Raw genomic sequence first — 13,744 nt, forward strand, 5'->3', positions numbered from 1 at the left:
GAGGTGGTTATCGCACCTGACCAGGGATTATCTCACCATATACACCGAGGATAAGGCGGGGCATTAACGTTATTATCATATAGCCTATCCAACTGACAGTTATTTCACACAAATTCCTTTATAACAAATAAACACTTTAATACATTACATAAAAATACATTTGCAATATATATATTGTACAATAGTGTCTATATATAATACAAACATTAAACTATTTCATCATCATCATTTAACTAATAATTTTAACTAATCATCTGTTTGTGAGATAGCATGTCAGCATCAACATGTGGCTTATTTGCAATACAAACTACATGTATTAAGTGGAGTCCTGGTACCCCCCATGCAGAGCCTTTTCACTTGGGCACGACAAAGTACGTATATTTGAAGTGATTTAGGAAGGTACCGGCTTAATCACGTTAGAAAGCCATAATGAAAATGTGTAAAATCAGCATAATTCCTTTTCAAGTATCCCTATATTCCCCATGTGGAGCCCTAATTAACATAACCAATCAATCATAATATTTTTGACAGTTATGCATGGTTTACACACAAACAACAGTACAAAAAAAATTCATGACTGTCCCCTGTATAATGGTGCGGTCCAAAAAGTGGTCGGTTATTAGAATAACCGACCACTTTTGAGGTTACTGCCTGATAACCCATGGGAAATGGGGGCCTCTGATTGGCCAACTCCATCTGGCTATATGATAATACTCTTTAACTAACCCAAAATTGGTGCCCAAAGCCTGAATTAAGAAAAAGAAGTGCAGTTTGCTCATTTATTTTGCTTGACCGGTAAACTACCTTTAGGTAAAACACACTAGTTTTATATAGTAGGTGCAAGCTGCGTAAGACAGACTGCAAAGTTTGATTCACTCACATCGGGAAGGATCCTTTTTTTTTTCAATAAGTGTGATGGGATTTGAGATGTACAAGAGTGGCTATCCCCAAACACAGGACCTTTACATCCTATGCCAAAGCTAGGTACTTGTTTTCACCGAGTGAGGAAATAGGTGTAAAAAGCCATTGCTATTTTTTCTTTATTTATACTTTATAGGTAACAGTCAATGCAGCTAATAACAAACCATATACACCTACGTCATAGGACATTTACGTATAAATCCCAGTACGTGGACCAGTGCAGGTTAGGTGCAGGTAGACACCAGAAATACCTGTGTAGTTCTTATTTTACCTGCACTAACCTGCATATGCAGGTGGTATTTCGAGCCCTGCTAACCATTAGACCACCTTGCCCCCCAGTTGCGGAGGAGGTTTCGGTGTCGGGCGGGGCGGCGGTGCAGCGGGTGCGTCTCCATGACGAGGTAGAGAACCCCGGGGGAAACAGCGCCATGCTGGACGACGACCTGATCCAGTACTACCAGTTTCTGGCTGACAAGGGAGACGTCCAGGCGCAGGTTTGTTTGTTTGTTTGTTTAGAAAACTGAAACAGCGCCATGCTGGACGACGACCTGATCCAGTACTACCAGTTCCTGGCTGACAAGGGAGACGTCCAGGCGCAGGTTTGTTTGTTTGTTTATTTGTTTGTTTATTTATCAAACTGAAACAGCGCCATGCTGGACGACGACCTGATCCAGTACTATCAGTTCCTGGCTGACAAGGGAGACGTACAGGCACAGGTTTCTTTGTTTGTTTGTTTATTTATCAAACTAAAACAGCGCCATGCTGGACGACGACCTGATCCAGTACTACCAGTTCCTGGCCGACAAGGGAGACGTCCAGGCGCAGGTTTGTTTGGTTGTTAGTTTGTTTGTTTATTTATTTGTTTATTTGTTTGTTTATTTGTTTGTTTACTTAGCAAACTGAAACAGCAGCATGCTGGATGATGCTGGAAAATCACAACTCTGTGAATATGTGTTTTGTAATTTGTCTGAAATACAGAATTGTTTCAATGGTGAACCTAAAACAATAGAAAGCCTCATTTCCCATCCTAATGCAAAGTAAAACTACTGCAAAAGTAAAATAACACATTCATTAGTTTACTTGTTACACTAACTTTCTCACTATCCGGTTTATCGTGGACATGTTTTTGATTTTTTGTGTTGTTTTTTTCTTGTGCAGGTTGGCTTGGGGCAGCTGAACTACCAGGGTGGGAGGGGGGTGGAGCAGAACTACGGGCGGGCGCTCGACTACTTCCAGCAGGCGGCTGCAGCCGGCAACGCCAACGCCATGGCCTTCCTGGGCAAGGTAAATAGCTAACGCTTTATCACTCATAATGTACCACACTCACACAAAGCCACGTTTGGGATTGTGTTCATGCGGCAAAAGCGCCACCTACATCGACTACATATAGAATTCTCCTATATTCTAATTCACTCAAAGGTTTTTTTGCTTTTCATGACACTTAAATGTCAAGGACGTACTAGTGTGCATCGCTACCGTACTTCAAACATAATATGTTATACAATTATCTAGCAAATCGTTGTATACACTAAATCAAAATCAGATGCACAGGTCCAATTTTTGGGTGCACAGAAGTGTGTTTTTTTAGTGCCTTCTTGCATGGTGACAATTCTTGTCATTTCTGAATCCTTCAGATGCACTCTGAGGGTGCAGGGGAAGTAAGGAGAGAGTCACTCATTAACACCCTGCTGCGCTCTGTTGTTCAGACCCGCCAGACCACGCAGTGATCTATTGTTAACGCCCTCCGGTGGTGTGCCTTTCAGGCTGTGTTGGCTAAGCTGCTTTGCCCGCCAATTTTGATGAGCCTGGATATGACAAAAATTGCTGAAATCCCAGCTCAAAGTCCTTATTTTGTACTGAGTGAGTCATCTTGAAACTTGAAACTAAGGGCAGACATTAACTTGATCTATGCAGAATGGGTGCAATTAGCACTTTGACGTGAAGTTGAAACTTCACACCCGCGGCCAACAAAGGACAATGGGTAACTCTCTCCTTCTTAGTTAACCTCATTGGGTGAACAATTTCCATTCCTTACAATATAATCCTCCAGATGCACTCGGAGGGTGCAGGGGAAGCCGTGAAGCCGGACAACAGCACGGCGTTCCAGTACTTTAAGAAGGCTGCTGAGCAGGGAAACCCGGTGGGTCAGAGCGGGCTGGGTCTGATGTACATGTACGGGAAGGGCGTGGATCAGGACTACAGCAAGGCCTTCAAGTACTTCTCACAGGCAGCAGAGCAGGGATGGGTCGACGGGCAACTACAGCTCGGCATCATGTACTACAGTAAGTACTTACACAGACACGCACGCACACACACGCACGCACACACACACTCACACACACACACACACACACACATGCACGCACACATACACTCACGCACACACACGCTCACACACATGCACACACACACTCACACACACATGCACGCACGCACGCATGCATGCACACACATACGCACGCACACAGTCACACACTCACGCACACACACACATGCACACACATGCACACAAATACACACACATGTACATACACATACATGCAGGCAGCGAGCAGGGCTGGGTCGATGGGCAACTGCAGCTTAGCATCATGTACTACTGTAACAGTAAGTACACGTAGATACACGCACACACACGCACGCACGCACACATATACATTCACACACACACAGGCACACATGCACACGTATACACAAGCAGATGACCAGGGATGGGTTGACGGGCAACTGCAGCTGGGCATCATGTACATGTACTACTAACAGTAAGTACACATACACAGAAAACACATACACGACATACATACACACACACACACACACACCAGCAGATGATCTTGTTGTAGTCTGGTAGTATTAATTGTATGGTGACACTGTGACTTGAAATGTTTGGATATAAGGTTTGTTGTGATAAGTTCTAGAGTAGCACAAACTAGATGGAGTCTGGGGCTGTAACTGGCCACTCCCACAGAGGCCAAACAGGCTGCTATAAGTGAGATTTAATCAGGCTAGATTAGTCCTTGGTATGGGAAAACTGTGCTATAGAAGGAAGTGCCTTCTGTTCTTTGGCATTGGGAACACCACATGTACATCAAACACCTGCTCACACTTGTAGAAAGGTAGCATGAAAATCATATCCAGTTGCTTGTCTATTTGGTGTACATCTTATTTTGCTTTCTGGAACATCTTGACACTGTACCCTTTCCCTTCCAGGTGGCCTTGGTGTGCGCCGCGACTACAAGATGGCCATCAAGTACTTTAACCTGGCCTCGCAGTCGGGACACGTGCTCGCCTTCTACAACCTGGCGCAGATGCACGCCACCGGCACGGGCATGATGCGGTCATGCCACACGGCAGTCGAGGTGGGTACTGCAGGTTTCTGACGATCTTGACGAAAGTCTAGATTCCATAATGTTGCGGTAATCACATATTGTGAAGTGTTTAATCTTTGAAACACTACTTGTGTTGTAGTGGCAAATTATAGCAAAATCAGTATATCTTTTTCTTCTTTTGATGAGTGTTGTCTCTTTCTTGAGACTCAGGAGCTCCCAAATCTTTTGAGGTCTGAAACATCTTTGCCATGCTCAATAGTAAGAAGTTTAGGCAAGCAATAACCAATTAAACAATTTATCCCCCTACACATGGAAAACATTGGTATGAGGGGATGATATTTTCCAAAATGTTCAAAACTTGGAAATAGTGGGCCCTCCCTCCTGTTTTTATTATTGAGTTAGATTTGAAAAGTTGTCAGAAACTCTTTTCCTGTCCAACAATTTAGCTCTACACAATTGCAATGCAATTTTTCTAATCAAAATCTGGAAATCATGGGCCTTCTCTAGTTTTTTGTTAACCAAGATAGTTTTGAAAGACTTGTCAGAAAATATTGACAGACTCTCTTTCCCGTCCAGCTGTTCAAGAACGTTGCGGAGCGCGGTCGCTGGTCGGAGCTAATGATGGAGGCGCACAACCAGTACAAGGACGGGAACAGCAACTCTGCGCTGGTCATGTACACCCTGCTGGCCGAGCTGGGGTACGAGGTCGCACAGAGCAACGTGGCCTTCATACTGGACCAGGGATGTGAGTATCAGGGTTAGGGGTCAGGATTCAGGATTAGAGGTTAGAGGTCAGGGTAGGGGGTTAGAGTGGAGTACACGCTGCTGGCCGAGCTGGACTACGAGGTCGCACAGAGCAACGTGGCCTTCATACTGGACCAGGGATGTGAGTATCAGGGTTAGAGGTCAGTTTTAGGGGTCAGGATTAGAGCTTAGAGGTCAGGGTCAGGGGTTAGGATGAAGTACATCCTGCTGGCCGAGCTGGGCTACGAGGTCGCACAGAGCAATGTGGCCTTCATACTGGACCATGGATGTGAGTATCAGGATTAGGGGTCAGGGTTAGGGGTCAGGGTTAGAGGTCAGGGGTTAGGGGTCAGGGTTAGAGGTCAGGGGTTATGATGATGTACACCCTGCTCGCTGAGCTGGGGTACGAGGTCGCACAGAGCAACGTTGCCTTGATACTGGACCATGGATGTGAGTATCAGGGTTAGAGGTTAGTTTTAGGGGTCAGGGTTAGAGGTCAGGGGTTAGGATGAAGTTCACCCTGCTGGCCAAGCTGGGGTAGGAGTTCGCACAGAGCAACGTGACCTTCATACTGGACCATGGATGTGAGTATTAGGGTTAGGGGTCAGGATTAGAGGTTAGAGGTCAGGGTAGGGGGTTAGGGTGGAGTACACCCTGCTGGCTGAGCTGGGCTACGGCGTCGCACACAGCAACGTGGCCTTCATACTGGACCAGGGATGTGAGTATCAGGGTTAAGGGTCAGGGCTAGAGGTCAGGGGTTAGGGTGAAGTACAAATACTCTGCTGGTCAAGCTGGGATATGAGGTGGGCCAGAGCAATGTGGCCTTCATACTGGATCAGGGATGTGAGTGCTAGGGTTAGAGGTCAGGGTGTGGGGTTAGGGTGGAGTAGACCCCACTGGCTGAGCTGGGGTATGAGGTCGCACAGAGCAACTGTGAAGCCTAGGGGTCAAGGTTAGAAGTTAAAGGTCAGGGCTGATATGCACTCTTCTAACCAACCTAGGGTTTAAGCTAGGTTGCATGGAACTGTGTCTTCTTGATACTGGATCAGATATGCAATGATACAGTCAGGCATTCAGGGAAACACACTGTTGTTACTACTATAAATTGGCAACAGCATGCAAAGACTTGTTTATTTTCCTGAGTAGTTGTTTCAAACTATTGTATGAGAAGTTCCATTCTGTGTTATATGTTTGAACACCATGCTTCTAGGTAGATGACACCAAAACTTGATTGGTTGGATTATAAAAAGATATTATAAAGCAACTAATTTTAGTAGGCTTCAGAGTTTGACCATTGCTAAGACAAGACAAGACATGACATGTGTTGACCTCTCACCTTTGACCCTTGCAGCAAGAACCCACGTGGTTGGTCAGGAGGAGGTGTATCCCAGGGCGCTGCTTCACTGGGGTCGTGCCGCAGCTCAAGGTCAGTCAGATCTTCCATCTTCTAACCGCCCTCAAGAGCCATGATAACTTCATTACAAATTCTTGCCCTAAAGGTATCGGACCGGAGTTTCTTTTACGATTTTGGAGGTTGGCGGGCAGCCTCAGGCCGAAGGGCTACAGTTCCGCTAGTAAACGTAGGACGCGAAACTTAATCAATATGGCGGAAAGCCGTTTACTGTCTCTTTCCGACAAACCTATCGGTACCGTCTGTTGCCTCTTTATTTTGGTTAGAATATGTAGTAAAATTTTAATTTTGGACCCGAAAACTATCATTTTTTAACACTTTTTTGATCGAAGCTGCTTGGAAAAAACGAATTTTCCCAGGATAACGGCCTACGTGGTAGAGAAGCTAAATTCTTCATGTTTGTGTAAAATGAAAATAAAAAAATTCCATGTGATAACTTTTTTGCAATCTCCGATGACGTCATTTCTTCGAAATCGCATGAAAAACGCTGCTATTTGGGTCATCAGGCGAAAAAAACGCATCACCGTTGCAGCGGACTAATACAAAAAATGGTTTCGCTGGCCGACCAACTACTCCTCGCACAAAAACAATACAACCCACGGGCTTTTCAGAAAATACGACAAATCTATGCTCAGCTATAACGATCACCAAGCCATAGGGAGCAAAAGTTAGGGAGACAACAGCGCACTTCCGGCCTATTACACCACCCTTCCGCCAACTCCGGTCAGATTTGAACTCCGACCCAGAACCTAAAGCTACTTTCAAGTAGCCTGGGTACCATGCAGAAAGTAGTTTGCTTTGGCGTTTATTATACACTATAAAGTCACTTCTTGCTCTGACATTCAATAAACAATATATACTGTCGCTTCTCTGCTGTTCCTTCTGGGATCCTTGGCCACACGAATCCTGGAATCGTCCAAATTTTGGACGTGGACGCTGATTGGTCCCTACATAGGAGCGAAGTAAGGAATGAGTTCAAGCGCTCGTTCGAACAAACGTGCCAACATCCAAAAAAGCCCTCTGTTTGCTTTTGGGAGGGCCTGTTGTCATAAGTGTCATCGAACTAGTGCTCTACAACCCATTCCTTAATCCGCTCATTAACTGACATAACCACGAAGAGATATAGATGTTGGTGTAGACTGGCAGAACAATGTTGTCACTCTTCAAAGTAGACCATAAGATTGGAGACTCCATGCAGGATGCTAGGAACAAGTTTGGGTGGTCTCCTATGTCATTTCAAGTCAACCCATTGATCTAAAGTGACTTGAATCAAGGTTGAAAAGTTCTGTCGACTGTCTTTTAAGGAGAAATCTCTAGATTTACGGACTCTAATTGGGATCTTTGTATTGGCAGAATTGACTATTCTGCCAGATTGCAATGGCCTACTCTGATATACATGTAGATATGCAAGGTGTTGTTCCTTTTTCAGATTGGTCTCAAATTCTTTCCTATGATCATCAGTGTACTTTTGAGTGTCCACATTCCCGTGTTTACATACAGGTTACACAGTGGCACGCGTGAAGCTTGGCGACTACCACTACTATGGTTACGGGACGGACGTGGACTACGAGATCGCAGCCACGCACTATCGGCTGGCCTCAGAGCAGCAGCACAACGCTCAGGCCATGTTCAACCTGGGCTACATGCATGAGAATGGGCTCGGCATGAAGAAGGTGATAATGATAATGATTCAACTTAAAATGTTTATGAAAATAAGCCATCCAGGTGATCTTCTAGTGATGCTGAAGAAGAGAAATGGATGTCACTCGAAATGTCCATAAGAAAATGTCCATTTTTCATCCAGTTGTAGAGATTGAATTTTACTTAATTGAACTGAATTGAACTTAATGATTGTGTTCTCTTCTTGTAAACAACCTTTATTTCTCGGACAAAGTTTGTTCATTAGGGCAATGCAAACTTTCTTGGTGCCATATTGTGATGGTAGTGGGAGTATAGTCACGTTTAAAGCACATCTTTGTCGTGATAATTACCTCACAATAGGACAAAGAGAAAGCCCAAATATGACAAATAGCAATCAAAACTTTTGTGCACATGGGTAGCTTCAATTTTGGGAGCTTAAAAGTGCATTATACACTTTATTTTCATCCTCAACCAGGGCTCAAAATATGTTTTCTGCATACCTGCCCTGGTGCAGGTAAATTACCTGCACCGGACAAATTTTACCTGCACCACTCTGAAGTTAGGAAGTATGGATTGTACTAGAATTGTTCAGGAACCATGATTGCTATTTTTTTCTTTTATACTTTCATAGGTGGTAACAATCAATGCAGCTAATAACAATCCATATGCATCATAGGACATTTATGTGTAAAACCCAGTACATGGACCAGTGCAGGTTACAAATGTAGGTGCAGGTAGACACCAGAAATGCCTGCACAGCTCCAATTTTACCGGCACTAACCTGCAAATGCAGGTGGTATTTCGAGCCCTACCAACTGATCAGCTCTATGTTGTGCTTGCAGGACATCCACCTTGCCAAGCGGTTTTACGACATGGCCGCGGAGACCAGTGCAGACGCCCAGGTGCCTGTGAGCCTGGCCCTGATGAAACTGGGGGTTCTCTACGGGATGGAGTACCTAGAGCACGCAGGCCAGGTGAGCCGGCTGATACATATACTGTCATTGACTAATGTTAACTTGCTATCAGTAACTTATGTTAACTATCACGAGCTACCGCCAACACTGTTTCCACTTTTGAAAATGAGAGGGTAGCTGCTGTTGAAGTAGAGAGAAAAGCGAGGAAAGCCCGTCAATTAAGGATGCTGAACCTGTAGACCAACCATACTCCAGAAGGAATGGCTGTCCATCATATGGCCTCCTTTGTATGGTCAAGTAATGACCATGGTAAAATCCTTATAGATATCAGCACTACAGTGTTGGCTGTGGTTAAACAGTCCTATCATTAGCTAAAATGGTTAGTAATACACCCTTATGTATACCTTTTTTTGTGTACTTTGTGCTGATTGTGCTGTCTTTAATGTCTCTGTCAGCAGGGCTAGCCTTTTGTAATAGCCACAGGCTTGTTGGGCAACTCTGGCTGTGCGTACTGAACAGCAAAACTCCACGTTCTATGTTCTATGTTCTGACACTGTGATGTTTTCTAACCGTAACCCTAACCCTAACGCTATCATAGGGGTGTCAAAACGTTGTGGTGTTGGAACAAAGGGGTGTCATAACATAGCGTTGTTAACTGAGTCTTAGGATGATGCTGTTGTGAACAAATTTGTCTTTCCTTTTGATGCAGAATGGCCAGCTGTGGACGGTTGACCTGGAGGGCTACTTTGGGCCGGAATGGGACATCTGGCTGTGCACGCTTCTGGCCTTGCTCCTGGGCCTGGTGGTGCTGTACCGCAGGGCACAGAGATGAGATGTACTGATTACCAAGGTCATCAGGGGGGAGGGGGGCATTGTACCGCAGGGCACAGAGATGAGATGTACTGATTACCAAGGTCATCAGGGGGGAGGGGGGCATTGTACTGCAGGACACAGTGGTGAAATACAAGGTCATCAAGGGGGGAGGGGGGCACTGTACTGCAGGACACTGAGATGAGATGTACTGATTACCAAGGTCATCAAGGTGGGAGGGGGGCATTGTACTGTAGATCACAGTGGTGAAATGCACTACTCCCCAAGGTCATCAGGGGGGAAGGGGGGCACTGTTATGCAGGACACTGACAGACTAATTTCATAAGGGGGAGGTGGGCAATGTTGAGATACACTGCTCACCAAGGTCATGGGGGGGGGGGGGCATGTACTACAGGACACAAATATACGAAATACTGCCCTCACCAAGGGGGAGGAGTGGTCTTACATGTGAGAGTATGCAATGTCCTTGAATCCTCGATTTAGAAACTAGGAACAAACTACTTGCAAACACTTGACTTATCGTAAGGTAACATTAGATAATAAATTTTTCTGACCTGACTTTTGTAGATATCAGGCATTACGGTTTTAGACTCAACGGGAGCAAATAATGTTGAAAAGGTTTTCTGCATTGTGTCTTTCTTTTGTGAGGTCAATCAGAGTTTTGAGAAGTATGTGTAGATTCAGAACATTGTAGTTAGTATCATTAGGAACGTTGCATGGAAGAGACTGTGCAGGGCTGGGGAGTGAGCTAGGTGGAAAGCCAGGAACTATTTCCTGGTGCATTATGTCTTTAAATATTCCTCCTTTTTATTTCTATCATACATGACTTCCTTTATTATTGTCACCTCATCTGTATGTACATGATTGTATATTTGGTGATTTGGGGGGGGGGGGGGGGGCAGCAACTGCTGTTCAATAGGTTTACAGTCAACAATGGTTTTAAAACTGCTGTAATTGGCCGGTACAGGGAGAACTTTGCCCTTTATTACATTCAAAATCGGATCTTGTTACACACATCCTGAAGGCAACTATCAGGTTGCCATTGTAGGAGGAGAGGTTATGGTTTACTGTATCCTGTAAAAAGTCTATTTCTTCATTGAACTTCATAATCCACTGTGATGTCAGGATGAAAATGTCAATACTTTTGTTCTCAATTGTAAAAGCGTAAAAACGCTGTAAAAGTGTTTTCGTCCATGTTGGAAAACTCTCTATAACTTCAGTTTTATGTTGAAGCAAAAATGTTTTGATTCTCCTGTAACAGCCATATAGTAAAAGTAGTTTTGTGTTGAAGTTTTGAGGTCTTGAACCTGTACGTGCTGATGTGTATGTTGAAGACTTGATGTCATCAGTGCAATGTCTGATTGGCAATGATGTGAGTCAATTGTAATTGTACAGCCACAAGCCATGCAGAAATGCAGCCATGTGAAAAGCTGGTAAGCCTTCAGTACTAAACAGTACCAGTACAAACTGTGTACTACATAGATTGCTGAGAGACAATGCAAATGGACTTAGGGACTCTACAACCAAGGGTAATGTAAGATGTACTGAGAAGTATAAATACTATGTATCCATATTGCCTTGTGTAAAATTCTATCCAATATTGATCATCATTTCTTATGAATGTTTGTACCTGTCAGCTGGTATGATCTGACAATGCTGTATGCCCCATAGCTCGGTCATGGCTGCAGCAAAGAGCACAATCCTACAAATCCCAGCCACATGTACTGGAACTCTCCAGGGCACCAGGAATTTGGAAGATCTGAATGCAAGAATATCTCTTATACTGTAGAAGTGTTGACAGGAAAAAGGAAAACACAATGACTCAGATAGACGTAAGTTTTTTTAGAGTCACATGCAAAACTTTGCTGTATATTTTAGCAACAAATTGAAATACAGGACTGAAAGTTGAGATTTTCCGAATTCCAGTGTCTTTGCAAACTGGATTGACAAGTGCACATTGTAAGTTGGACTGGAAGACTATCAGCTTGATTTGGGAAAGTGTACAGATGATCTGTTGTTGCTCTTGTATATCTGTATAAAGAGGACTGTTTCTGACATCAAATTATGTATGTGCCGTCATTTTTCTTTAGAACATCTTAAGTTGTGAATTCCACTTTTTCTGATTTTGTTTCTTGCTGTTTCAACAATGTTAGAAAGTTAGTTTCGTGATTTTAAGTAGCATGAGCTTTACTCTTTACTAGTTATGTGGAGATTCCGAGCGAGCTCGCCGGAGTGAGTGAGTGAGTGCTTTACAAAAGTCTTCTCGTTTTGGTAATGTAATTAGCGAATAACGATTCTCGAAATCTAATTACGAACCTCATACCAAAAAACGGGGGCCGATACGGACTTCCAGCCACCTTTGACCCAGTGCTGACGTCACACTTCCGTAACGTGACGTGTACTGAGCAATTGGGTCGTCTGATATCCTGATTAGGCACAGAGGACTGGTAAAAAATCAAGTAAAATTGTGTTTGACTTTTAAAAGTTAGATAAAACAAGTGAAATAATTAAAAGTTAGATTCTTTTCCATGATGAGACTCAAAACCTGCTTATCCATAATCTGCCCATACCTGGTGAACCTGTAGAAATCGGACTAAAACAACAGGACAAGGACATCGAATCTATGTGAAGAATGAAACTGGTGAAAGCTTGTGAATACAGAACAAATGCACAGGAAACGGAAGTTCCTCTTGCAATAGCAAGTCGGTTCTGTAAAATCACCCGACAATAGATTTAACTATTAACTAATATGAACTGTCAGACTTCGATCTGCTGCGAACACCCTTAGTGGTGGCGGATGCCTGGCTAAAACTGCTGAGCTAAGTACATGTACACGTTGTGAGGCCGTGTGGCGCAGTCTGTAGGATATTCCATTCATGAGCCAGAGGCTCTGTGTTCGAATCCGGTGATGTGCCACCGATCTTGTGCCCTTGGGAAAGGCACTTTATACGACTTTCCTCACTTCACTCAGGTGGAAAATGAGTACCTAGCTTCGGTTAGGGCCGTCCCTCCGATGGGACGTCAAATGGAGGTCCCGTGTTTGGGGACAGCCACACGTCGAGCACGTTAAAGAACCCACCACACTCATACTTATAAAGAGTTGCAATTACATCGGTCATTCAGCTTAGTTACTTTGAAAACCAGAGGCAGAAGGAAAAGGATAGAATCCACCGAAAATGATTGACCAGTATAATGCTAATCTGATCTTGCCATTGTTTCTTGCAGAAAGAAGTCTTAGTTTCAAGTTTTTATGTGGTTAAGCAAAATGGTAAGAACGGTCACGGTGAAGAGAGTATTTCCTTATTGTTTTGTCCTGGATAATAAATGATTAACATCAATACTAACAGTAGAGGTCCACAAACCGGTGCTCTTGCACGGGTTGCCACCTTTCGGTACATTTCCTGGGTAAGGACGGCCGCAACATGGAAGTTAATCTGATATTTATGATCAGTATCTACGTCGTCTTGAGTCGGGCCAGTTTAGCGGAGGGGCTCAGATTCAACCTTTCCGTGCCTGAAAATGCTACAGTCGGGACAGAGGTTGTCGGTGCAAGGACGTTATATGTCCTTGGTCGGTGTGCGACAATTGCTGGGCATGCAGAAAGCGGAACTTCCGTGTGTGAAAACGGAGGGAGATCCGTACGGCAGGTTCCTTCTGACTAAGGAGTGCACTCTTGTGGTGGCCAATCCCCTGGACTGGTCAGTACAGTCGGAATACACACTGCATGAAAAGTCGAATTTACCCCATTGGTAAATGCGATGTATAGCCGGGTAAAGTTTAGATTTACCAGGGATTTATCGACATTTACCCGCCGGTAAAGGTGCAAATATACCAGGCATTTACCCGCATGGTAAAGCGGGTAATGTTTGCCTGATTTACCCACATTTACCAGGTTCGTGTAAATATGCGTTTACCGAGATTTACCGTACGAGGTATTTCTCATATATTTTGCGCAT

The 13,744-nt window shown here is 44.1% G+C and overlaps 1 protein-coding gene across 3 annotated transcripts in view; it reads left to right on the forward strand.

Annotated features, from left to right (window-relative positions):
* Window positions 1-11,850, forward strand: part of LOC118409839 (protein sel-1 homolog 1-like) — a 20,859-nt gene extending 9,009 nt beyond the window's left edge. Inside the window, exons 9-18 of one of the 3 annotated variants that reach the window (XM_035811208.1) lie at window positions 1,261-1,415; window positions 2,080-2,205; window positions 2,972-3,203; window positions 4,129-4,277; window positions 4,824-4,952; window positions 5,094-5,133; window positions 6,343-6,417; window positions 7,903-8,075; window positions 8,886-9,017; window positions 9,667-9,857. In XM_035811208.1, coding sequence (XP_035667101.1) covers window positions 1,261-1,415; window positions 2,080-2,205; window positions 2,972-3,203; window positions 4,129-4,277; window positions 4,824-4,952; window positions 5,094-5,133; window positions 6,343-6,417; window positions 7,903-8,075; window positions 8,886-9,017; window positions 9,667-9,789 — 1,334 coding nt within the window. In that variant the 3' untranslated portion in view covers window positions 9,790-9,857. The other 2 variants (XM_035811200.1, XM_035811216.1) reach the window with 2 other exon arrangements.
* The last annotated feature ends 1,894 nt before the right edge of the window (window positions 11,851-13,744 follow it).

This window comes from Branchiostoma floridae, chromosome 1 (genome assembly GCF_000003815.2).
Source record: "Branchiostoma floridae strain S238N-H82 chromosome 1, Bfl_VNyyK, whole genome shotgun sequence".
NCBI classification, from domain to species: Eukaryota; Metazoa; Chordata; class Leptocardii; order Amphioxiformes; family Branchiostomatidae; genus Branchiostoma; species Branchiostoma floridae.